The following is a 27038-nucleotide window of genomic DNA, read 5'->3' on the forward strand; positions in this document are numbered from 1 at the left end:
CCAGGGCTACACAGAGAAACCCCATCTCAGAAAACCAAAAGAAAAAAGTGGATAGATCATGATGTGTTATAGAGTTAGGCAAATGTATAGATGATTAACAGATGATAGACATGTAGATGATAGATATAGGTAGGTAAGTTAGTAGATCAATAGATGCTGTAAAAGATACATAAAAACATAAAAATGAATAGATAAATTAGATAATAGATAGGTATATAGATTAGATAGATAGATAGATAGATAGATAGATAGACAGACAGACAGACAGACAGATGAAATAAAAGACAAGGATAGAGAACTTAGAAAAAGAGAGGGTAGATAACATAGATTCAGAAATGATGGGTGAGTAAATAGATACATAGACAGAAAATAGAAAAATATAAATGTTGTTAGTCCTCTTAAGGGGAAGGATATAAACCAATGGCTTGATACTCCTTACCCAGTCTGATCAGTGAAGAAGATATGATAATAGAAGTAACTGAAAACCGAGTGATGTCTCTTGCATTTTAAATAAACACTTATTGAATTAAACGTCATAAATATAAAATATATATTCTATAAATGCTATATAATAAACTATTAGAAAATCAAGCAATATAACATATATATGATTTGTGCAACATGTATCTACATTTTATGCATAAAATGTCATGAAACACATTAACCTATGAAAGGACTATAGTCAGTTTGTCTTGTATAAAAACGTTTTACACTCACTCATTGCAATTACATTTTTTCAGTACCTGCTAAATGCTTACATTGGGAACATTAGGATAAAAGGTCATCTCAAATTCCCCACCATCCGCGGTCATATTCATCAATGCTACCCTAGCAACATGTGGAATGGCAACAAGACACATAAATTAAGATTGGCTGAGAAACTTCTGCTCTCTTACAGAAGATCAAGTGGGTTTTGTTGTTGTTGTTGTTTGTTTGTTTGTTTGTTTGTTTGGAAGACAGAAATAAAATGTTCTAAGACGGAAATTAAGAAAGAACTCCCGCTCTACAAAGTACATTAAAAAATACATCCTTCTGGTACTTCATGTCTTCTCATTAACTATTTAGTAGATCTTAATAGAAATTTAAAGTGCAGAGGTATTTTTTTTAATAACATATATTGACAATCTAGGGACAGATATGTTTAATTTACAGCTACTTGAATTTATTTTTAAATAATGAAAGATAATAAAAAATTTTTAATTTGTACAATATAAGCAAAATAAATCTAAGAGTGGCATTTAAACACATACTTTTTACCTCTTCCTTAAGACTTAGTTATTTTGATTTGGAGGAAGCATGGACCCCAGGTATATGCGAATGCAAACCAGGAGAGCACATTGGACCGTCTGGAGCTGGAGTTACAGGCATGTAACTGCCTGATTTGAGTGCAGGAAGCTGAACCAGGGTTCTCAAGAGCAGCGAGCATTCTTAGCTGGAGACCCAACTCTCCAGCTCCCTGCTTTCCCTCTTGTCTTCCTAGTTTCTCCATTTACAAACAACTTTGTCTCAAGTTTCACTGGTAACATTGTATTCTAAGTATCCTTTAAGAAAACCTTCTACAGCAAAGATTGGAACTCTATTCCTTCTTTAGAGCACTAAGAACTTGGTTGGAGATGCACACTGGAGAAAGAGGCTTCCAGTTTTAACAGATGCCTCCCCGGAAAGTGCTGAGACAAAATGTAGGCATCCTGGTAGCCTCAAGTGCCGGATAACTTTGGCTCTTACAAATTACTGCTGGACTTGGAACTATTTATAGAACATCCAGTTATATAAGACACACAACCGTAAATGTCATTAGGAGACTGTGCTGACAGGGCAAGCACCTGCTGTGTGTGGAGATCATTTGTTCATGTTGCATAAGACCATGCTGATGGCATCAGTCCCGCCCTTCGCCCTCCCAGCCACTGCCAGAGAGTTGGCACCAAACATCCCACGCACAGCAATCTTCCCTTACCCCTTCACCCTAGAATGGTTTCTGCTCTAAAAATAACAAAGTCTTCCCATTCTGAAGTATGGCATGACAACACTAGACCCAGAATAATCTCTCAGATGTGTGACATTTTCAGTATGATAGAATCTCGTTCCTTTTAAAGGGGATCAATGTCTGCTTTTGACACGAACGATTTCAGTAAGTGGGAAATTGAATGAGGCTGTCAGTCCCTGAGTACTAAGTCACGGTTCCCTGGAAATGTCTGGGGCTGAGATCAGTGTCAGGAAATGGAACTGAGTTCCCCCATAAATATGAAGCTGGAGTTTGGAAATTCACACCTGGTGAGGTCCGAGTTTGTCAGCACTGGAGTAGGACCAAGGTGGGTTTCAAATTCACACCTGCTGCACATTTTGCTTCTGCTAATGAGTGGGTTGTATTCAATCTCTTAAAACACTTCTGTTTGCTGTCTCAGTCCCAGTAAGGAATGCGCTAAGCCAGAAAGAGCTGAGAAATTTTCTTTCAAGACCCTCCTCACTGATATGCAATTGGATGAAGCTCGGATCATCTCCATCATTAACACATCATGCTTGACATCAGTATGACGTAATGTGCTCTCCAAACTTTGTGCTGACATTCTTAAGGGCAAACAAAAACCTACCAACCTGCTTTTCTTCCCTTCCGAAAGTCCTTGACAGTGTGGGGTCAGGGAAATGGGCAGATGACCCCAGAAGCAGCCTGCTCTAACTAGCTGGAAAAGAAATTAAAAAATCCTTTCCTTGCAACATCCTGTGTAAATATTTCACTGTCACCCCCCCCCCAAAAAAAAAGACGTCAAAGTAACCACGGGAGACCTTCTGGTGTGGGGAAAGCCTGGTAGACTGATGCCAGGGAAGCTTTCCTGAGAACCTAGCACATTAGCCGGTTCACCCGGTGGCCACCTCTGATAACAACTGAAAACCAAGCTCTGGTTCCCATTCTGCCTAGCAAAAACAGACGTTGGTTTTGTAGTGGGAGCATTTTCCTGTTTTTGAACTTACCAGTGTTCCCTGAAGTCCAGGCTGTGCCTGAACTTCTCTTCTATATCATTCTTTCTCTTGTACATCAAATCCACCCTTGCCTGACCGCACATCCCTCGCCAATTCAATTGGTTTTAGATTAGTGATACTCGCCTCTGGGAGTGTCTGGGTGGGTTAGTGGGAGTAACTATGGTGTGAAGACTCATCCGGATGTGGACAGCACTGTCCTAAAGGGGAGTGAGGAAAAGGCAGCTAAGTTCAGGCAGATGCCTACGTCTACCTCCTAGCCATCAAGATACAGCTGCATGGGGGACCAAAGCTGCTGTGAGGAAAATAAACCTCACATGGTTTTCTAAGGTATATAAGCATGGTGGAAACTAGTTCTAATGCATTCTAGTGCAGATCCTCCTCGTCTCACCTGTATCTGCTTGGATGGGGACAGGGAGGTCATTTTGCTAGAAATAAGTGGCCAGGTGCCTGAGAGTGCAACATGGAGAAGGCTAGACAATACACGGAACTGTTCTCAGTGTTGTCGCTCTTATTCCCAGTAAGAGCCCCGTGAGGATGTGCCCGGATGAGAGAGAGGAAGCGGAAAGTCTGGATGCCGTCCACTACCGATGGGTCGAATAAGCAGATGAGCAAACTGAACCAAGTGGCCACAAACATAGGCCTCTCATTCCCCTGGTACCCTAGACTCCAAAGACGTGTCAGAAGAGGAAGGACATGGGAAGCCTGAACGCAAGAGAGCCTCACAGGTCTACATTATCTTCCGGTGTGGTATAAAGAGGGAGCTTGAAACTCAAGTGTCCATCTCTTGAGACTGGATAAGACTTAGAGGTACTCCCCGAGGCTTGTGCTAAAAACAGCGCTAGCTGGGCGTGAAGGAGAAGCTGGCTTCCTGTGACCCCAGGGATAGGATGTGCATGACCCCGAGCTGAATAACACAGGATCTCAAAGCTGCTGCAGTATCTAAAGCTCACCTAAGCCCCACTTCACAGCTGTCACACACCTCCAGGTGAATGTTTAACGTGTGTGCCCGGTGTCCTTCTGGGACTTAGGAATTTACTTTTCTCAACCAGGGGGATGTTTTCTCTTTCAGTAACTGCTTGAGCAAATCGAACTTGCTTGCTGGGTGTCAATGGGCCTAATGATAAAGGGACAGGATAGATGTGTGTCTCGGAATGAAAGATCACGCACATTCTGGAGCTAATTATAAGATATCCATCATGAGCTGATCGGGTTACATGTTCCTTGCAATAAAGTGTGTGGGACACTTTAATGAATTCATACTCCCATGACGTTTTGACCTGTGGAGAGTGAATTAAAAAACTGTAAAAGTTCCCAAAGCCACAGGCAAAGAGATTTCATGACCAGTGGTGATTTTGCGTGCACAGGACTGCTCATGTGCCCCACATGAGTGTCAATAGAAGCTCCGATAGCACAAGGAAGGAGTCTTGCCCTGGCTGCAGATGGCAGATGGTTCCTGGCTAGGCTGCATTTCGAAGAGACAGGAGCAGATATCTGTCTCAATGCCAGGAAGTACTAATAAATGGATTTCCAGACTAGCAGCTGATTCCTGGGTGCCAGACACCCTGTAATTTCAGCAAATGACCCATTTGTTTAACCTGATGTCCTCAGATAATGTACAAACACGGATTGGATTGAAATCTTACATACTTGGCACAATTACACGGCCAGTTCAATGGAATTTCAAAGACAATGTCATAAGCGACGTGAAAATAATACCCCATCACTCCCAGAGCTCATCGTGAGTATTTCTCTTACAGGAAATTTCAGCTGCATTAAAAATTAAATAAGCAAGCTTGCTGAAGGGCTGAGGAAATGGCATAGAGAGACGCCTCAGTATGTCCGAGCTTCCTGCTCTTAGAATTGGGTTGGCCGTGCCCACAACCCCCTGTGACTCTGGCTCAAGGGAATCCCACACACCTTTCTGGCTTCTATAACCAGGCACACAGATGTGCACACACTCACACAGACACCTACACAAATGTAAAAATAAGTGAACAAAAGCGAATATGTTGAGACCTGAGCACCTAGCTCGGTTCTGAGCTCAAGGGATTCTCCTGCCTTTAAACAAGTGGTTGGATTTAATACATTTTCCCAACTTTTCACTGTCTTAAGCAATGATAAAAACCATATCTTCAATCCTACTTTGACAATTCTGACCTTGGTCTGATATGATGTAAGTCGATCTAAACTATCCCCTCCCCAAAGCAGTTCCCATTTTACTTATAAAATTTAAAGGACCAGGAGGCCCTGAGACATGTAGCCATTGGTTTTCCTGTAGGACAGCAGGGGAGACCCAGGACCAGCTCTCAGAGGAGGTCCCTGCTGCCGTTGGAATCCAGGCTCCATCCAGCCTTCCAATTAGATGGCACTCAAAATTAAATATTGACAAATATTAAAGCACTTGCCCCAGAAAGCAATACTTGAAATGTTCATGTATGATAGTGAAAAAACTATTTTGAAGTAGCCCTCCCATCCACCCATTGTGTTTCTCAGTGACAGGTACATGCATGCATAATAACTGTATAAAACCATTTCTAAAGAAGGGGAAGAAAAAAAGAAAAGAATCATCTCTAATGTTTTGAGTGAGGAGTATATGTCAGTTCAGTCCTCTATGAGTAAAGTTATCTAACTTAGTAAAACATCAAAACAGTAGGGAATGTGAATTGAGTTCTGTTTAGCTAAAGTCAATAGGTTTAAACATATATATATGTACATATATATATATATTTGTTTATTCAAGTATATAGCATGAAGCTTTGCATTGATACATCTAGTGAAATTACCCCTATGGTCAAGCAAATTACCTATACCATCATGCTGCATAGCTGTCTTTCCTGAGATATAACATCTAAAACTTGTTCTCTTGACAATTTTCCTACATGTAATGCAATGTCACGAGCTATAGCCCTCCTGCTGCATGTGAGACATGAGAATTATTCATCCTTCATAACTGATTTGTTAGGATTCCTCCAACAAGGATTTTAATGTCTTCTTCATTTTTGGAAGATAAGATTGCTGGGTATAATATTCCTTGTTGTCAGATGCCTTTGTTCCATCAGTACTTTGAATATATCATCTCAAACCACACCCCCTCGGGCCTGTAAATTTTTTGCTGAAAAACACATGTTGTTGCCAGTGGCACAACAAAATCCAAAGGAGAAAATACTATGACCATCTTCCTAAACCAGTATTGCCTCTAACTGCACACTAAAAAACCTATCCTATAGCCACGGGTGAATGTGGTTCTCACTCCTCATCAAAGATGCTTGTCCTTGCAACAGATAAAAACGTTATAAAGCCACAATTGGCCAAAATGCAGAGATCACCTTCCCATAGGATGCACACTACCAATTAACACATTTACAATACAACCCCTTTTGCCTAATGTCCAAGGACCATTGAGGAGGGAGAGCAAAGACCAAGACATCTGCTGGGAGATGATCTCTTCTAAAAGAGGACATGGAAGAAAGGAGGTGTGGAGAAGACCTGGGGGGGGGGTGTTGAGATCAGGAGTAAGGGTAAATATGGTCAAAATAATCTATGTAAAATTCTCAAAGAATTAATAAAAACATAGATTTTTATAGAGATAATTGTGCCAATGTGCATGCTAACATGGAAAGGGGATTCTCACTATTCTCCAACCCTAGACAGATAACTACAGGCAACTAAATACTCAGGGGGAGAGAAATAAACTTACCTAGGGGGAGCCCTGTTGGTTCCCCAACACCAGATGGTCAGCTCTGAAATCATATGCATCATAGCTAACAATATATGGTCTGGGGAGACATACACAGACAAACAGACAGAAAAAGAGACAGAAAGAGAAAGAGAGACAGAAAAAGAGAAAAAGAGAGACAGAAAGGGAGAGATAAACAGAGAGACGTAGACAGAGAGGGAAAGAGAGAAAAAGAGATACACAGACACACACATGCACAGAGAAAGAGACAGAGGCAGAGAGAGACAGGGAGGGAAAGAGAAAAAGAGAGAGAGACAGAGAGACAAAAGGAGAGACAGAGAGAAAGAAAGAGAGATACAGAAACACACAGAGAGAGACAGACATAGACAAGAGATGCAGGCAGACAAACACACAAAGAGAGACAGAGAGAGATACACAGAGACAGAAAGACACAAAGACAGAGATTGAGAGACACACAGAGAGACATAGAGGGGAGATAAGAAAAGAGAGAAGAGACAGTGACAGAAAGATAGTGACAGAGAGAGACAGAGAAAGAGAGATAGACACATACACAGAGAGAGAGAGAGAAAGAAAGAAAGAAAGAAACAGACAAAGAGGGAGAGAGAGACAGAGAGGAAAAAGAGAGAAAGAGATACACAGGGAGAGACATAGAGATAGAGAGACAGAAAGACACAGAAATTGAGACATAAACACATACAGAGAGAGAGAGAGAGAGAGAGAGAGAGAGAGAGAGAGAGAGAGAGAGAGAAAACGAACTGTAATAAAAAGAGACCATGAATATGGAAAACAGAAAGGAGATCACAGGGGTGAGGAAGAAAGGAAGGGGAAATGAGGTAATTATATTTTATAATTTCCAAAAGAAGTGAAATAAAATTTAAGAGTATCCCTTTGTAAGTAACAAGTCTCTTTATTTCTGCTGCTTTTGATTTTTTGTTTGTTTTTGTTTTTAGCTTGGCAATTTGATTATGTGTGACTGGATGGTCTGTCCTTGAATTTATCTTACTGAGTAACATCTCAGCTCCTGGATCTGAATGTCTAATCCCTTTCTTAGTGTGGAAAATATTTATTCATGATTTTAAGTATGCCGCATTTCTTTCTTCTCATTCTAGAGTTCCAGTAACTAAAACTTTTAGCTTAATTTTGTCCTACAGATCCCTTGAACCTTGGTTGTTCTCTGCCTCTGTTTCTGTGTGAGTCTGTCTCTCTCTCTGTCTCTCTCTCTGTCTCTCTCTCTCTCTGTCCCTCTCTCTTATATACACACATGCACACACACACACGTACATACACACACATGCATGCACATACATACACACACACACACACACACACACACACACATACATGTGAGCACACGTTTTTTGTATTTTCTTCCCTCAGAGTTTATTTCCTGTGACCTGTCTTCAGGCTCTCTGTCCCTTTCCTCTATTTTCAGTTTACTGCTAAAGTTTCTCCCAAATCTTTAGTTAAACTATTGTACTTTTCAACTCAATGATTGATTCATGATGTTGTTTATGTCTTCTATTTTCATCCATCTCTTCTCACTTCGTGCCTCCTTTACTATCCTAACTCAGATAAATACTTTACGGCCATTATTTTGAATGTTGAGTGATGAGCTGAGGCCCATCACTTTCTCCCATTCCATTAGAGTTTCTAGAGTCTTATGTTATTCTTTTTCTTAGATTATGTTTTCAGTTTGGTCTGCCTTGACTTTTCATGCTGGTCGTTGGTTGCTATTGCACATCGGCAGAAAGGCTCTCTCCCTGTCTTGTCCCATTGCCCTTGTGAAGCCGACAGACTTCCCCAAGTCAACCCAGCCAGAGATTCTGGGTGCCACACAGATCTCTTCTCTTGTTCAAAAACACCTCTTTCTTTTTAGTGTCTTCTACAAAATTAGGATAAGCTACATCCTGTTAGTTCACCAACAGAGGAGCAAATATTCTTCAGCGTTCATCTTTAAAGGCAGGGTGCTAAATATGTGTGTTAGTACTTTCTATGCTCATGAGGAAACTAACAGTCAGAGCATTATCTCCAAGTCATGGAGAAAGCCTATGTAAAATGAGTATATGTTTGCGAACACACACACACCCCACTAAGCCCAGGTAATACAGCTGCTAGAATTGTTCTCTCATTCAGAACCCTCTTTGCTATTCTGTGGCCTAGACATTCTTATGCTTTCAAAGCTGTGTTGTCAGAAGTCAGTCCTGAGGAATCATCTGGAGGAATTGAGACTACATGTGTGTCCAATTGTTTCCTGGCAGACCTGCGCAGGCGTGTGAAGCTGATTCATTTCTATTCAGGCTCCTGGAGGTCTATGGCTTTCCTACCCTGTAAACATCCTGACATGGGCTTACAGAAGCTAAGCCTTGAGCCAAGCAGCCGGGAAAGATACAGACTCTTGCCAGAGTAAGGCCGTTTATCTCCATCTCTAGACCTGCTCTGTAGAATATCACCTTGTAAAGAACCTATGTATCCATTTAAAACTGCTTCTGAGTTTTCTGTGGTTGAGGGAAGCCCATAAATGCCAAGTTCCTTCTGCTCCTAGACCTGGGGGATTTAAGAGCCAAACCATCCTGGACAAACTGTAAAGGTTGAGCCCCAACTCCTCCTCAGACAGACTCTCAGCTGGTATCCCTTAGTGATCATGACGTATGGTGCCCAGGGAGATCTGTGTTAAATCATTAATGGGGTCAGCCTTATGGGAACGGTGACCACCTCTGCCCTTCCCCAGCTTCCAAATGCTAAGAAGTGACAGGTGCAGCCTGTGGGGAGATGCTTGCTATCAACCATGTATTTGTTGAATTCTGCCCTGGGACTGCATTCTGTATTTAATGTCTGTCATAAAAATATTTGAGGAAAGATGGTTAAATGTCAAAGTAGTTCTGTGTTCCAGGACTCTTGAGTAAATAATGAGCTCACAAATTAATGAAAACCCGTAACAGCGTGTGAATCTGCAGAGCAGACGAGCATTGGCACCGAGGGGCATCCACAATGGTCTACTGGAGCTGCCATGCTTGAGGGAAACAGAAAACTAATTAATCCCAGGAGGACCACAACCTCCAGGTCTCTCACGGATAAGCAGCTTCGCTCAGATTTAACAGGTTCAATTACTATGTAGCAGAAATCAACAGGCACTGAGCCACAACTCCTACCTGGTATACTGAGTACTAGAGCTTAGCTTACTTGAGCTACCCTGGGGTAGAGCCGTGCAGGCTCCACCCACACCATCTTAGCACGTGCCCCCCAGCTGCTGCGGAAGAGCCCGCTTGCCGGTTATTTGGACTTTTACTTCCTCTCTTTACAAACTATAATAAGACTTGGCCAAATTTTTAAAATGGCTGTACTCCAACAAGGGTATTCATTGAGCCATTATCACCAAAATATATAGAAGCAGATAACCAAAGGAACTGAAATAAAAACCAAAAGGGGCAGACAAAAAAAATGGCCCAGGAAGAAAGTCAGTGCCCCCAGTACATCTGTTTAAAAACTGGGACTCCTGGGGTTGGGGATTTAGCTCAGTGGTAGAGTGCTTGCCTAGCAAGCGCAAGGCCCTGGGTTCGTGTCCCCAGCTCGGGGGGGGTGGGGGGGGCTGCCTTGCTGATACTGTGTTCTAACAGAAAGCTGACACTGTCTTTCTAACATCCAGACATTTTCCTCTGGTTTTATTGTAACACCGTTGACAAGTAAAAAATATGTGTATGTTATATATATGGTACACACCTCAACGTTTTGATAACTGGGAAACCATCATCATTATCAAGTCAGTTAACAGACTGATCACAACCCCAATTCCTATATTTGTTTCCCTTTCCTCTTTTACGATGAACGAATATTATGTTTACACAACTGGGTGTGGTCTTAAGGAAATCACTGCTTGGTGGGACCCATAACTACAGTTTTGCAAAGAAATTCTATTTTTTCATCCACATATGCCTGAGACTACACCACTCACTATAAAGAGGTGGGGGTGGGGAGCTCCTAGTTATCAGGAAAAAGAAAAAACTGCTGAGCATCGCACAGTAGGATGTAAAAATGAAACCTAAGAAAAATATTTAAAAAGCAAAATAAACCACGTAATCTGAAATCAACCGTGAGTCTTTGTGTCACTAGATTGACAGAGGAGTGTTTTATGACCCCAGTATGTGTACCAGAGGGGCACACAGCACAGATACCTTCTCCCATTCACAGTAGCCTAGAGCACATGGTCTCAAGAAATATGTGGTCCCAATCGAGAAGAACCAAGGTATCGTGAAGGTGGGGTGCTTATCCTGCTCTGTGGAAAATGCAAGAAATTCTCTGGTCCCCCCGAGTCTACCCTGGTCCAGTGATGGACCGTGTAAGATACAGAAAGCCAGCGTACTCAGTATTCAAATGGTTAAGAGTAAACATCCCTTGGAGGGGTCAAAAACCCATTAATATGGAAATTTAAATGTATGGAACCAGCAGTGCACAGTCAGGTTAAACGGATACACACAATATCAGTGTGAATGGTTGGAGGAAGGAGAGAGCACCAAGGTCACGCCTGCTTATACAGAAGCATCTCAGTATGATGAGCCAGGCTCAGGCAAAGCCAGAAGCTTGGGGACTGACAGATGCATTGCAGGGGCAGGACCAGGAGAAGAAAGGACCACAGCAGAATGGATCTGGATTCAACAGGTAAAATGGTAGTATTCCAGCAGTCCAAGGATTTGCAACAAAGTAACGGTCTGTGTTGAACTAAATGTCAGATGTTAGCAGGATAACTCAAATGAATGCCTCTTGTCCTGAAGAACAAAGGCCCTGTTTTAGGAAGATGAAGGGGGTAGGGGCTTGGGGAAGTCTAATGCAAAAGGACAGGGACAACACTGTGGACATGGTTTTGATAAAGGTTTGGAGGGCCAGCGCTAGACAGCGTGGAGAAACAGATAGTGTCACTGATGTGCATAGGGAATTCCATCAGTTCTGTATTGTCTCTTCCCGACGCTGCCAGGTTCAGAGGCTATTGGTTATTTTTCTCTTGCTGGAAAAGCTACCATTAAAAAAGTAACTTCAGGAAGAGTTATTCTGACTTACCAGTCCCGGACAGCTCCACGTTGGCAGGGACAGCCTACCAACAGGATCATGACACTGAGACATCATTCTCAACCACACCCAGGAAGCAGAAAGAGAACTGGAAATGAAGAAAGACTATCACTCTGAAAGCCTACCTCCCCCTGACCCCTCCTAGGGTGTCCCATAACCTCCCTATGCCACCCACTGGGGACTGAATGCTTAAAGCTGAAGGCCTCTCCACAAGAGCAGACATGCTGGCCCCAGGAGGCCCACGGGTGAGACCGAGAGGCCATGTAAGACAGCATACGAGAGATGGATTTCAGAACTTAAGGTCGGAGGTAGATGAGTTGGCACTCATTGCTAGGGAAAGCCAGAAAGAAAACTGGAAATGGTCAGCTGAAATGTAAAGAAACCATGAGGAAAAATTTCAAAAACAAGTGCTAGTTCCTGAAATCAATGGACAAAACCTTATACGGGCAACCATCATTGTATACAATGGAGCACAAAATTCTTCTAGGCACTTAACTTCAAGGAGAACAAAAAATTGTAAAGCTTAAGACAATACCATGAAGTACGAGGGTAATGAGTTTGACAGACTTATACAAACTGAGGGCCTTAAAATAGAAATAAACACATAATTATCTTAGACACATAAATTACATATTTGTGAGAGCAAAAAAGCAAAGAATGTAAGTTATGTACAATAAGACGGGAGATTTCTACCAAACTTGCAAGGAAGACACGATCTGTTCTTAATGTCCAAGTCAGCACTGACTGAACTTTTGATATAGGACTTATATACACAAGCATCGCTAAGACAATATTTGTCTGATAGCATTTGTTTATAAATACAGTATATCCAAACAAATGCCCATTCTAGGGCCTCAAGAAGATCTTGACATTGAAACATTCATGAACACGAGTCAATGCTAAATAGATTTAAAGTAGAAAGCATTGGCTAAGCTTCTTCTGATAAAATATCAGTGAAAATAACCTGGGCTACCCATCCAAAGCATTCCCTGTTGCACATCATCTTCAGAAAGCACAGGGAATGACCACCACCACATCCATTGGCTACTCCGGGCACACCCCTCCTCCCCAACATCATCCTGGTGGTTCAGCTCACACCCCTCCTCCCCGTCATCCTCCCCAATAGTTTAGTTCACAGACACATCAAGTAAGATGAAATGTATGAGAACTGACAAAAAATGAAAACCCATTTGCAGATGACATGGTTGTCAGTGTGAAGAAGCCAAGGAAACCTGTCAGAACCGATGGTGGAAGGGGGTCACTATGACAACACACCACTCTGGGGCCACAGCCTTTCCCTGGTGTCAAGTGGAGCCAAATGTGAGAAAGCTGGGGGCGTGGCTAACTGCAACCTAAACTTAACAGTGTTTCCGAGAAAAAGATACAGTAACTTAACAGCTAGCCATTCCTAGTCCACCAACTGTTCACATTCCTACCTTAGAAAATGCTCGCAAAGATGCTAACAACACTACTGACGGAATACTGTTTTCAATATAGAAACATGTGAAACAATTATGTCTTTCTCAGAAGGGAAATATAGAACTACATATGAAATTAGAGGCCAGAGTAATTAGAAAGAATATTTTATATATCAATTTCAGGTAAAATACGGCAAATGCTAGAATCAAGGAAGGAAAAGAAAAGGCGGGTTTTTCTTTAAATTGAGTGTGTGTGTGTGTGTGTGTGTGTGTGTGTGTGTGAGAGAGAGAGAGAGAGAGAGAGAGAGAGAGATGCACAAGCCCATCCATGCCAAGCCTTGTGATTTTCAGAAATGCTCTGTTTTATCTTTTTAATTATAAAACTATAAAATTTAAGTAGGCTCATGTGTGGTCTACCTAAAAGGAGAAGGGAAAAAGAAAAGCCAAAGAAAAATCTTTCTTTCTTTCTGTTGCTGTAAGGAACCACTCTGACTAACTGCAGCTTGAGGAGAAGAGGATTGGTTTTAACTCACACTTCCACATCGCAGTCCATCACTGAGAGAAGTCAGGGAAGGAACCCCAGGCAGGAACCTGGAGCCTAGACCACGGAAGAACATTGCTTGTTCTCTCCCTCTGGCTTGCTCGGCTACCCTTGGTAAACACCCCTGGCCCACCTTTCTAGAGAGCTGCCCGCAGGACCTGCAGTAGGCAGAGGGTTCTGGTGCCCTGAGCTCATGGTCTGTGTGTCTAAAACCTGAAACAGACTTGATGCATAAGCATGCTTCCTTCCGAGATGCTTATCCACACTGACGCTCACACCTGGGAATCCTTTGCTCAGGAATAAAACTCAGCTGAGAACAGAACCAAGTGGCCGCTGATTGACGTGACAGTCTGATCAGACCAGCTGATTAAGCCGCTCATTGCTGTAAGAAACAGTGCCCACACCCAACCTTCAGCTTTACTCAAATGTCTGCTGAGCTTCAGGACGCCACCTCCTTGGTAGCGAGTACTTTTTCTGCTTGCTGGTCTCTCAAGCTGTTAATGGTGATACAATGCAGGCATGTCTTGGCCCCTTAGGCAGAAGCTAAACTGTTTTTCTTAAAAAAACTGTAATCAGGTGGCAACAGTGGAGAGATAGGGAGTTGTCAAAAGCATCCTTTCACTCAAGTAGCTTAGCAGATAGGGAAACAGGAGGGCTTTTCATTATTTCTTTTGCTTGTTCAGCCTGTGGAATATTGTGTGTATATATGTATATATATATATACCTGAGAGTATTGCTCTTCGAGAAAATACTAGGGAAATGTCTTAGGCTTTCTATTGCTGTGAAGAGACACCAGGACCAAGGCAACTCCTATAAAAGAAAACGTTTCATTAGAGGCTGGCTTACAGTTCAGAGATTTAGACCATTATCATCATGGAGGGAAGCATGGCAGCATTCAGACAGACGTCGTGCTGGAGGAGAAGCTGAGAGTTCTACATCTCAATCCACAGACGGCAGAAAGAGATTGTGCACCGCACTGAACATAGAAGTCCTCAAAGCCCGCCCCCACAGTGACGCATTTCCTCCAACAAGGCCACACCTACTCCAACGAGGCCACACCTACTCCAACAAGGCCACACCTACTCCAACAAGGCCACACCTACTCCAATGAGGCCACACCCCCTAACAGTGCGCTCTCTGTGGGCCAAGCATTCAAACACATGAGTCTATGGGGGCCATTCCTATTCAATCTACCAGAGGACATAACTTAAACAGTACGGCCGGAGGATTTCTTCAGCTATCCCAAAGTCTGCATCTCAGCCTTGGGCTCCAGACTTCTGGCTGCACAAAACAGCCTTCTTGAGACCTCTACAGTCAAGACTCAGCACTTCACCAGCCTTATAACCCTCCCTGTGGTTCAGTGGGATCTTAGAAATCATGCCATAAGTGATCTTGTGTCCCTCCTGGATTCTACCACTGCCTGCACGTCGGAGTCCCCTGACCATCTTTACTGTCCTCATAACTACACAGGCAACTGCTTGAGACAAACTTCTACCTTGCTGGCTCCTTGGTTATGGAAAGGACCCTTCAGAGTTGACCTCCAGCTGCCTAATGTGCTCAAACAAGGGCCAGTTGTTGTGTGTTTGACCCTGTGGAGGCCAGAGGTCGGTTATTCCTTACCGTCTCTATGACCTGTTTTTAGTGATTTCATTAGGACTTGAGAAGAAAGATTAGGAAGAGGGAGGAGTGATGGCTGCCATCACTAATGGTACAGCTTTTTCTTTATGAACCATCTCTTGCGCAGGCAGTCAGGAGATGGCAGGACAGCCACACGCAGTCCTTAGCCCATCTACATCCCCGGCAGAACTGAGACATACTTTCGACAAACTACTGAACAACTTATTAGGACAGCAGCAAAGGCCCAGTGGTGGGATGGGGGATGTGGTGTGTCTGAGGGATCAAAGGTCATGGAATGGAGTCCCTATGTGCATAGGAATGTGGTTTAGCTCAAGGAGCACTGGTTCCACTTTTTACACATAAGGAAACTGAGGAAGAGAAGAAATGTCATCTTACTAGGTAAAACCCAGTGTTTCTAACAGTGCCCTGGGAATTGATCGTATTTTTACTGCAATATATTGAAAGAAAAGGGGCTTGTGTGTCTGGGGAAGTCCAAGACCCTCTGTATCAGAAGAGGAGCTGGCAGATCAATGCACAAGACCATAGCAGGTCATGTAGGACACTAGAGACCAGTGGCATTTCTTCAAAGTCAGAACACTGAGCTGACTTGAGGTTCTGTTCTGTCAATATGCCATTGAGTAGGCCCCTTCACCGCAACACCCTGACGAACCTCTTTAACAGGCTCTGTTTAAAAAAGGTGGCCATGATTCTGCAGGTAAAACAAGTCTAAATCGGAATTTAATCCACTTTAAGCCGGTGAAAAATGAGGCTATCATCTGCGAGCTTTCATCCAATTCACTACTTAACTGTTGTTCAAGGAATCAATTAAAAATTTTGTATAAGATGGTCAGCTTAGGTTTGGTCGTTATTGAGGTTGGGGGTGGGGCTTCTAATCCTCTGGGCGCTGCCCCTCCCACATACGATTAGTAAGCAGAGCACGGGTAGGAAGGATACTGAAGGACAGAGAAAGCCTCCCAGTTCACAGCTCCCAGGAGACCCAGGAAGTCCTGGCTCAAGCCCCACCACTGTGTGATACCCTTGCTGAATCCAGAACTAACAGGAAGAGTTCCAGTGTTGTAATTTACTGCTTTGAAAAAACGAGGGGGCCTGCTGCCTTTGTCATGCCTCTCTGAAGCATGGGATATTTAAAATTCACACCCCAGACTTAATGTAGAGATAGATCACACACTTTTATGGCTTTGGTGATGCAGTGCGAGCCTTGTAATATCTCACAAGGTGTGTTTTATTCCTTCCAGTGCGAGTCACGTGAAGATTAAGACGCTCTATTATTGCCTTCGAACGACCTGCTATTTCCTGGAAACAGTAATTTGCCAGACCTGTCCTTGTCGCTGGGGTAAGTCTACCTCCTTGAGCAATCTCCGTTCTCTGAAGTGATGATCAGTTTGCTCCAAGGAAGCCTGCTGGCCTGCTGAGCTGAGTGTCTTGGCGCCACCTAGTGGCTCCTTTGGAATGATTCCGAGAAGGCTCGCTGGTGGCCTCCTCCATTTGTCTAATTAAGAAGCGAGAATCTTTAATAGACTAAAAACTAGCATGTCCGAGGGTGCAACTATTTGACAGCTTAGCTCCAAGAAGGAGCAAAGAGAAGGGAGATGGGAGCCGACCCCACGTGGCAGAAGGAGGGAACCAACTCATGCCAAGTTTCCCCTGTCCACTCTGTGCATCCCAGCATGTGTGTATCCAGAAGAAAACATACACAAAATAAATAAGTGACATGATTTTTTGGAGGAACTAGCACTTGTCAGCAAAATTCTAAGCCTGGATGTGGAGAAAATTGTACAGTGAAATCCAAGACACCCTTGAGAGGCCCTACAAAGCCAACTCCATGTGAGCATGGTCTAAGAAGCTGGCTGTGGGCAATGCCACAGTTTTTTTTTCTCTCCTACAGATGCTGTACACACACAAGATGACTGGATTCTGGGAGAAAGATATCTAGGCAGGCTCTCTCCTTTGCCCTAGTCTCAGCCAATGACGGTCCGCTTATCCCAGGCCACACTACGTGCCTGAACTCACCTTGTAGCCCCATCCAAGAATCATATCTTGCGTGTTTGCCATGGGCATCGTGTATGCCAAAGGTCAGGCTGTGTAAAACTAGGTGTCGTGAGCAGTTCCCAGCAGAAATAAAGCTTATCTAATTTTACTTGGCTCATTGATAGGTTACACTCCTTGTTGATATAAATAATAATAACAACAATAATGATGATAATAATAATAAATACAATAGTAATAATAACAACAACAACCACAATAATAATAATAATAATAATAATAATAATAACCTTAAAATGAAGGCCATTTTGGCTCACGGCTTGAGAGCACAGTCCATCCTGAGAGTGAAGGCAGAGAGGAAGCAGGGGCTGCTGGTCACGTGGCATCCGCAGGCAGGAAGCAGGGAGAATGGGCGTGGTCAGCCCTCTGTCTACATTCAACCCAGGCCCTCCAGGATGTACAGCACCACATACACCCAGGGTCTTCCCTCCTCAGTGATGTCTCCTTGAAAGGGCCTCACAGAACATCGTTTTGTAGATCATCCTAACTCCGTCAAGTCTCACCGCACAGCCACGGAGATATAAACTAGTCTTATTGTGATCATTTCCACAGTGCGTCTGTTTTACTGCTAAGGCTCAATAGCAAGAAAACAAACAGCCCCGTCAAAAATGGGCAAACGATCTAAACAGGAAAAAAAAAAAAGTGTACGGATAAGGCTCATACTAGAAGAGGGACCCTACTCTTGGATGTTCTAATTAGGGTTACTATTGCCGTGATGAAACATTGTCACCAAAGCCAACTTGGGGAGGAAAAGGTTCAATTGGCTTGTGCCTCCATATTACTGTTCATCGTTTAGGAAGTCAGGGCAGGAACCTGGAGGCAGTAGCTGATACAGAGGCCGTGGAAGGGTGCTGCTTCCTGGCTTGCTCACCGTGACTTACTCAGCCTGCTTTCTTACAGAACCCAAGACCACCAGCCCAGGAGGGGCACCATCCACAATGGGTTGGGCTCACCCCCATCAATAGATAACTAAGAAAATTTCCTACAGCTGCATCTGATGGAGGCATTTTCTCAATTGAGGTTCCCTCCTTTCAGATGATTCTAGCTTGTGTCAAGTTGGCGTGAAAACCGGCCAGGACACCTGAGGAATAACTAAGCATTCACAGCTGACCTGGATTGGAGGAGAGCAGGTGTATCGGGCACTGGCCTGGGTTGGAGGAGAGAAGGTATATTGGGCAGTGGCTTATGTGATGGCAGCGTCCTCTAACAACCAGAGCGTTCTGAAGTCAGCATCTTGCTCTCACACGAAGCAGAGACAAGGACTTTTTAAAGGGCTGGCCCTGAGTCCTGGTTATGAGTCAGGGTCCCCGGGAGGAGGTTTTCTTATGAAAGGGCAGAGGAAGGACTAGCAATGACTTTCCTGAAGTCCCACACACGGGAGGAGCAGCATCAGGAGGATGCTATCTGAAGCTCCATCCAGACAACAGAGAAAGAATTCACAATGGTTGTTGACAAACGGTTACTAATTTCCACTCACTCGGAACTTCCTTTCCCAGTCCCTTGGATCAAAAGTGAGCTAATGGCGGTCTTTCAGATACACTGCCTTCCTCCCACTTCCCTGCAGAGGCCCCATCCCTCCACCTGAAATTACCCAGCTATCAGACTTCCCACTTAGGAGAGACCCAAGAGTACAGTACTGCAGTGAGATGTGGGGAAGAAATGGTCCCCGTCCCATGCATGCACGGTGCGTCCTCTACCTGGCCAGAAATCTGCCCTGGTGGACAACAAGTGTTCCCTGGAACACGGGAAGGACTCGGCCCTCAGCTTGCCAACCCCTTCTCTGTGGATGGGGACACAAAGTCACCTTCAAGTCAAGAATGGTTCTAATTATTTTAAGTTCTCCTACAATCAACCTCCGCCAGTGATGAGCCGGTTGTGTCCTCTCTTGTCGCAAAACATCTGCTTGGCGTCATCATTACGGTTCATGTACACTTTATGAAATTCAATTTCTGGATCTATTTATGGTTTTTAATTTTCTAAGCCATTAACATTCATGTGCGGACTCTCTCGAGTTAAAACATTTCCTGGAGAAAATAAAAGCACGCGTTTGCTGTAAGCAACCCTCTTGTCATGTGGAGGAGCGAGTAGAGTGTAGTGTCACACAGCACTGCGGTGGCCTTCTTTCCCCCAAACTGGAGAAGAGGTCTCGGCGCTGCACAAGATCCACGTGGCGATTTGTTGTCTGTGGACTTTAGATGAGTACGTGAGTACTATGGAAAACATCTGGTACCTGGAAAACATTTCTGAGTTCCAAGGCTTACTCAAAGGATATCTCAATATCAGGTATTTGTTTACCGTAAATCGAGCCCTCTCACAGTTACCTACAGAGTGGATATTATCTCACTGCAGGCAAAACATCATCCCCCAAACTGAATGTGACTCATTTTCTAATCTTACACAATTTCATTTTGGTCAAAGGGTGAAGGAAAAAAGCAATCACGCGTGGATTGGGCTGGTAACATTGCTTACAAGTAGAATGCTTTCCTACCAGGTACCGTACCTACAGAGCCACAAACTCTGTCCATACATGCATAATTCAAAATAAAGTAAAATGACTGTAACAAGTTGCAACCCTGTCTTATGAACCACAACTGCTAAATAAGAAGAAATGAGGTTTCTAAGCTAGAAAAAAAAATCAGTGAATTCTGCCCCAATATATAAAAGTCTCGCATGAAAAGGAGTCTGGTGCCTGTCAAAGGTATTCTGGAAGTTTGTGAGACACAAGACAGAATAAACCCAGTTGTCTGACCATGTGACCGAGAATGGAAAATGACTAACCATGTTGTCACTCCCTAGGCTGTAACAGGATACCCTGGCATTTCAGGATGCCAGTATCATCTAAGGAAAGTATGAGGGAATGTTAAAAGGATTGGCCTTTGTGATCAGTAATGTTTAACAGGATCTACACTCAGTAGGCGACTCAGTCTGTGAGGGACTGCATGTGACAGTTTCTTCAGACTGGAACATTCCATCCTGCGAGGAAGCGCCTTAAGCAGAAAAGTGAACTGAAAACAGCTTCAGGAAGTCCCTGAAACCGACCAGATTCACCAGGCCCCTCCCTGCTAGATTGACCAACCAAAGTTGATTCCTCAGATGGAAGTTAGCTGAGCTGCAAAGACCCTCAGAGAAGAAAGGCTGCGAAGTGGATTCTGAGGCCAGACCAGCTGCCTGGAAAAATCCAGAAAGCAGCTGAGCTCCCTGGAAGAGGTTTAGACCGACTGAGGGACCTGGAAAGGACACTCTCCAACTGCAGGCTGAGCAGTGTGCTCCAGGTTCCCAGTTTTGTGAGTTGTCACTCATGCTGGGGTGGGCTTCAGTGGTGTAGCTGTCTTTGAATCTTTTCTGCTCCTGGTAAGTGGCCCCTTACCCACACTCCTATAAGTAACCCCATTGGTTCACCAATGGATTTTGGTTTATCTGAACTTTGGTCTGTTGTGTTCTCCCCCATCTGGGGGCATAGACGTGTGTGTTGCATCTCACCGTGAAAAGTTCTGTCATACAAAAGGTAGTTTCTATATTAGGTTGACTGAGGTGGGAGACTCACTCCTCTGCAGGTTGAGATCCTAAACTGAGTAGAGACAGAGTGAGTTATACACCAGGATTCGCCTCTCTGCTTTAAGGTTACGGACACAGTGAGACCAGCTGCCCTAGGCAGCCATGCCCATGAACTATGAGCCAAAATAAACCCTCCTTTCCTGGTGTCGCCTTGCTCAAGCATTTGGTCACAGCAACAATAAAAGCAGTGACTAACAATGATGTTAATGACCCAAAAAGATAAGGTGTACTTATCCCAGGAACCTTTCTGCTCCAAAGCAACTATGATACTAGTGGGGTAGGACCTTCCTAACAGAGGAACTTGGGCCTCTTACAGGAAACCTGCAGTTACCCTGTACGTTTTTCAGTGTCACCCAAGTAGGTGTGTATTCAGCCAGCCTTCCCATTTTTTTCCCTTTAGTGGCTACTACAACGCTCCTTGCCAGTAAGGTGCTGCTTCCTCTGGGGATCTCTGCCTGGTAAGTCAGTATGCCAGAGCGGGGCAGAGCCATGCACACATTTTGCTTTCCCCTACAAAAAGTCTTTAAATCCATGGTCTGAGAGCCTCACACAATGCAAGTCTGTCAGGACTCTTGACTGAGGGTCCCTCTCTCATCTACGTCAATGGAGGGAGCTACGGTAGGGATCCCTCCGGGAGACTCTCCCACCCCTGGTTCTTTGAACATGATCCATGGTCCGCATGCCACAGAAACATAAAGGCCAGAGAAACTTACTAAGCAGAGATAGGGACATGTAGGTAGGCAGGATGTTGGCACAGAAACCACAGCAAGATGCCTTTATTTATTTTTATTAGCCCAAAGCAAGACAAAAAGATAAGCAAGTAGCATGCTCAAAGGTGCCACAAGGGTTTCCCGAGATGTGCCCTGCAGGCCCCACCACCCACCTCAGGATGGTAATAACTATCTAGATGACCACATGCCAAGACCATCTGAGCCTCAGCCCACGTGCCCATGACCCTGGACGTGCCAGCTTCCCCCTCTCTGCCCACTCTCACTGCCATCTACTCTGGCCTCACACACGTCTTTCAGCCTTACGCTCAGAGACATTCCTTTTCCCTCTACATGTCAAATTTGCATCCCAAAGTGCAAGATCAAAAGCCTAGTGTGCGACCGCCCATCGCGCCACACGTGACATCACACCGAACTGGCATCCACTCAGCACAGCATACAACATCCTAAGACCTCCAAACGCTCCGCCCCTGCCCCGCCCCCCATCTCTCGGGCCTGGGGCAGATGGGATTCCCTTAATCAGCTGAGGTGGAAGCTGGGATAAGCTTGGGTTTGGCCTGCTGGGGAGCTGAGATGTCGGGGATCTTCTCCCCGTGTTTGTACACGCTGACGGTGACATCGATCTTCTCTCCTCCGTATTTGTTCTTCACGTTGATGCTGTACTTGCCCGAGTCCTCAGCAGTCACCCCCTTAATGGTCAGGCTGACGTACTTGGACTGCTCCACCTTCACCGAGAAGTGCTCGCTTAGCTCAATGTCCTTGTCGTTCTTAAACCAGACCACCTCAGGGTCCGGGTTTCCAAATACTGTGCAGGTGAGGTTCAAGGTCTTTGGAGGGAAGGCGCGGGTGGGAAAAGAGAGTTAGAAAAGGAGCGGGAGGGGGGATCAAGACGTACTGTATACACGAATGGAATCTTCCAATGATACATCGTCAAAGGAAAGCGAAGGCCACACTGCACCCCATCGTGCCCCCTGGCATCTGTTGATCACTTATTACATCAACAACCCCTTGTAGACGCAAGCTCCCATGGGAGGCGGGAGCAGAGGAGCGCCGCGCTACGGGGGAGGGCCAAGACAAACTGAGGGGTAGTTCACTTATTCCAGGTTCTGACCTGGGTTAAACCTGGAGAATGCATTAGCTTTGGTACCATTCTGTTGAACTTGTTCTTATACTTTCTATGTCTGTTTATTTCTTATTCCTATCTATGTGCGCTCCTGTATGTCTACGTGTGGGGAGGGACGTGTAAGTGTAGCTCTTTGTGGAGGGCAGAACAAGGTATCGGATCCCCTAGAGTTGGAGTTAACAGAACTGGTGAGGCACCCAGCATCGGCGTTGGGAGCTGGATTTCCACCCTCTCTCTAAAAGAAGCCCTTGCTCTTACCAGATAAAGCATCCTTCGGCCCCTCCACTTCCTTTATATTTAGATTTAGGGGTCTGTCTTCCAAGTTCCTCTGGGAGATTCAGAGAACATACTCTCTGGACCTCCTAACTCAGATGCAGCCACCACACACTTGCCTGGGCTCAACCCACTGGCAGCCTGCGACTGTTAATTTCACAATCACATCTTTTGTGATGTCACAGTTACCCCCACCTCAGGAGCTTTCTGTGCCTTCGCTGGCTGTTAAAGAGGTCTATAAATTTTGCATTTGGGCCTAATAAAGCCCTTTCAAGTACCTATGTCCCTGTGACATTGAGCTAGAATCATGCGGCAGGCAGAGGTGCCAATTAGATATCAATAACTCTACTGATGGGAGACGAATTAAAACCTCAATTATGGATTCTAAAATGACCTTGGAAATTGGAGCAGGGTTTTTTTATTTTCTTTTCTTTAATATTGGAGAAGTTGTGACTGTTCCTGTTCGAAGGTGACGGCTCACAGTTTCAGAGCAGATGGGAGCTCACCCACCACCTCATTCAGAGAAGCTCCTGAACCAGATGCCAATAGACCCCATGGACGCCGAAGTCCTTAAAATAAGTCCTTGGGTCACACAACATGCACAGTGTTTGAGGATTTGCAATACTAGCTGTTGCTGTTGATATTATTGTTGTTGCTGTTGGTGGTGGTGGTGGTGGTGATGATGATGATGATGATGATGATGATGATGATGATGATGATCTTTATCTCAGTACTGAGAGCAAAGCCCACTTCTCACACACACTTGCCAATCCCTTAACACTAAGGTGCTCCCCAACCTCAACTATCATGCTAACCCACCTCTGTTTGCAGAAGCTATCAGTGACTCAGGACAGAGGGGTGAAGGCACAGTAGGAGGTAGAGCTGAGCACCAGGCAAGCTGAGTGGGGAAGGATTCCTGCTCTCCGGCTCCCCTGTGTCCCATCCTGAGATGAGAGCTACACTCTACCCTGCGACATGACACTCATCCCCTCTGTCTGCAACTGTCTGCTCTCACCTTGCCTTCCATTATGGTCACCACGTCGGGCAAACCGCCAATCACCTTGCCACGATCTGCAATGGAAAAGAGTGGGGTTGCAGAGGGAGACCCTACAGGAGGCCTGAAGCTGACACCAAGGGACACCAGGGTGGAAATAATGAGCTGACACCCAGGAGATGACACAGAAAGTGATGTTCTGGGTAGAGAAAGCTACCATGGGGACCACAAAGGATGGCTGACTCTGCAGGTGAGGGAACGTGGCACCAAGGAAATAGAAATGAGAGCCAACTGAACCAAGGTGGGGGTCACATCAAGGACCCCAAGGAAAAAGAGCAACATCTCACAAAGGAGAGGGTCCTAGTATCTGGGGAACAGAATCTTGTAAGAATGGTGTACAGGCATGAAGAAGGGGCCACATAAGACATAGGCCAAAAGATCAGGGTGCACTTAAACTGGGGGAGGAAGGTTGGTTGTTACTGAGCCACTAAATCCACCATGTGAATGTGCACCTCCCCCAACCCAAACTGTATCTCCCAACAAGTACTCACTCTTCTCAGCAAATGCAGCAGCCCTAGAAAATCACGAGAGAGAGAGAGAGAGAGAGAGAGAGAGAGAGAGAGAGCTGTTAGAAATGCCACTACAAAAGCATACGTGCACATGAAAAGTTTGCTAGCAGTGACAGTAAATAAAGAACTAGTGTCTAATACCATATAGCTATGGCTATCCAGCCATTCCCCCATTGGTTCCAGGGCTGAGCCCCAAAGAGGCCAAACTCTATGGCTGTGTGAGTCCCTGAGATATACAGGCGCTGTATTCACGTCCAACGTATACCAATCCTTCTGGATCCTGTCAGTCATCTCTAGTCATTTACAATACCCAATGGAATAAATACTGTGTGAAGACTTCCTAGCTTGTTATTTGGGGAATGGTGACAGGAAAAGGACTGTGGGGATGTTCTGCACTCAGAGTAATTGTGTTTCGATTACTTGCTGTTGGGAAGGATGCTAAAGCCAAAAGGAAGAGGAGCGTGCAAACTCTCATATCAAGGGCCTCCTCGGTTGCTTCCCACCGTGTTAGTTTTGAGGTAGGATCTCCCTCTCCCTCTCCCTCTCCCTCTCCCTCTCCCTCTCCCTCTCCCTCTCCCTCTCCCTCTCCCTCTCCCTCTCCCTCTCCTTCTCCCTTTCTCTCCCTCTGTGTGTGTGTCTGTCTCTTTCTGTGTCTGTCTCTCTGTCTCTATCTCTGTCTCTGTGTGTCTCTATGTGTGTCTCTGTCTGCATCTCTGTCTGTCTGTGTCTGTCTCTCTGTGTTTCTGTTTGTGTCTTGTCTCTGTTTCTGTCTCTATCTCTGTCTCTCTGTCTCTATCTCTGTCTCTCTGTCTCTATCTCTGTCTCTGTGTGTCTCTCTGTGTCTTGTCTCTGTCTCTCTGTCTGTCTCTCTGTCTCTATCTCTGTCTCTCTCTATGTATATCTCTGTGTGTGCCTTTCTGTCTGTGTCTCTCTGTTTGCCTGTCTCTGTTTCTGTCTGCGTCTTGTCTCTGTGTCTGTCTGTGTCTGTCTGTGTCTGTGTCTATCTCTGTCTCTCTGTCTGTCTGTCTCTGTCTCTGTCTCTCTGGAGCTTACTGATTTGCCTAGACTGGCTGTCCACAAACCCTAGGGATGCTCCCACCTCTGTCTGCCCAGTGCTCAGGTCACAGGTGTGCCCTTCTGTAGCCAACTTCCTTCTGTAAGCACGGTTCTAAGGACCCACTTGATTGACTAAGCCAGCCCCTAGACCCCAGGTATTTTCCTAAACTGTCAACTTCTGATTTATCATACTTCTCACATATCTGCTTGACAAAGGCATCTCGAATAAGTAAGAGCCAAGGACTGTCCTCAGCTTTAATACTATAAAACTCAGACGCTCGTTTGAAACTCTGAAGCACTCTCTAACAGTTGCTCTGTGTGGCATGCCACCTGGGCTGTGATGATTTACAACATCTATCATTTTAAACATTTAAAGAAATCCAGGGTTCTGATGCCCCTAGGAAGTTGATACACAATGCATTTCTAGCGCAGAAAAAAATAATGGTTGCCCTGCTACATATTGAATTACTTAAATTGCTATTTTTATCCCAGGACCAGAGCATCCTTGGAATCATGAAGGCATTTAGGGACAATCCTGTCCAGAATGAACCTGCTGGCCCTCACGCCCCCATCAGACCGGTGAGAACAAGCTGTGGGCCTTACTTGAGCTGCTGGAACTCGGCATATGCTTCATCGAAGGCTGCAAGGAAACAATCCACATGTCACTCTTGTCCCCAAGTGTTTAACTCTCGCTCTACTAGACATCCAATGAAATGAAAACTGACAAGCCATCAAACTAATCCATCGATTTTTCTCAGCTAATTTCCTCTGATCGAAGGTCGTGACATTGAGTGGATTATCAGGCCCCCCTTTTCAGTAACAATACGGGTTGTTCACAAGAGCTACAGCGAACTTCTCGTACCTTGCCCAGAGAGGTCCAGTGAGCGTTGGTGGTTGTCTTTGCCATCGAAGATCTCGAAAGTGTATTTCCCCTTGTCCTTCTCTGTGGGCTCACAGATCTGCAGCCAGGCCATCTCCTCGCTTCCTCCGATCCGCATGTGCTCACTGGATGAGATCTTAGCCTCTCTAGGAAGCAACATGGGCATGCTCAGTCCAGCCTCTGGATCATATGCTCACGCCTGTCCGGGCACACTAGCACATCCGAGTGAGAAGGCTTTGCTTGCTCACATGTGGTTGGGAGGGGGGTCTACTCACTTGCTCATGCCAATGGCATAGTAGGTTTTGGTGGGTTGGCTTTTTTTTTTACTAGTATAAATGTAAATATAATAATAACCTGGACCTGAAACCTCTGAAAGCCAGATACTACAATTTAAAGGACTTCAGAATACTTGATTAAGTATTGGCAGTTCCTAAGAGTAATTAGGCACGGAGCCTATGACTTGACATGGCCGTCCCATCTTTAGGT

General features: G+C 44.8%; 2 protein-coding genes and 1 long non-coding RNA gene across 8 annotated transcripts in view; 2 read left to right on the forward strand and 1 right to left on the reverse strand.

The window, feature by feature from the left end:
• The window catches only part of Erich1 (glutamate-rich 1), a gene marked incomplete at its 5' end in the record, with an annotated part of 52793804 nt that overhangs the window by 51726182 nt on the left and 1040584 nt on the right, over positions 1–27038 (forward strand).
• The window catches only part of Myom2 (myomesin 2), a 73130-nt gene continuing 67792 nt past the window's right edge, over positions 21701–27038 (reverse strand). For 5 of the 6 annotated variants that reach the window (XM_087588531.1, XM_087588528.1, XM_087588527.1 and 2 more), the window contains exons 33-37: positions 26535–26698; positions 26276–26312; positions 24599–24621; positions 24069–24124; positions 21701–22484 (exon numbers count right to left, since the gene is read on the reverse strand). In XM_087588531.1, the coding sequence (XP_087444657.1) occupies positions 22173–22484; positions 24069–24124; positions 24599–24621; positions 26276–26312; positions 26535–26698 (592 nt within the window). In that variant the 3' untranslated portion in view covers positions 21701–22172. 6 annotated transcript variants of the gene reach the window in all.
• LOC102551089 (uncharacterized) lies at positions 22594–26412 on the forward strand. Of its 2 annotated transcripts, none has more exons than XR_015640082.1 (4): positions 22594–22742; positions 23885–24297; positions 25051–25134; positions 26165–26412. It is a non-coding gene; the product is annotated as an uncharacterized LOC102551089 (long non-coding RNA). The 2 variants fall into 2 exon arrangements; XR_015640081.1 differs by lacking the exon at positions 22594–22742 and adding an exon at positions 23295–23375.

Source organism: Rattus norvegicus, chromosome 16 (genome assembly GCF_021556685.1).
Source record: "Rattus norvegicus strain SHRSP/BbbUtx chromosome 16, alternate assembly SHRSP_T2T, whole genome shotgun sequence".
NCBI classification, from domain to species: domain Eukaryota; kingdom Metazoa; phylum Chordata; class Mammalia; order Rodentia; family Muridae; genus Rattus; species Rattus norvegicus.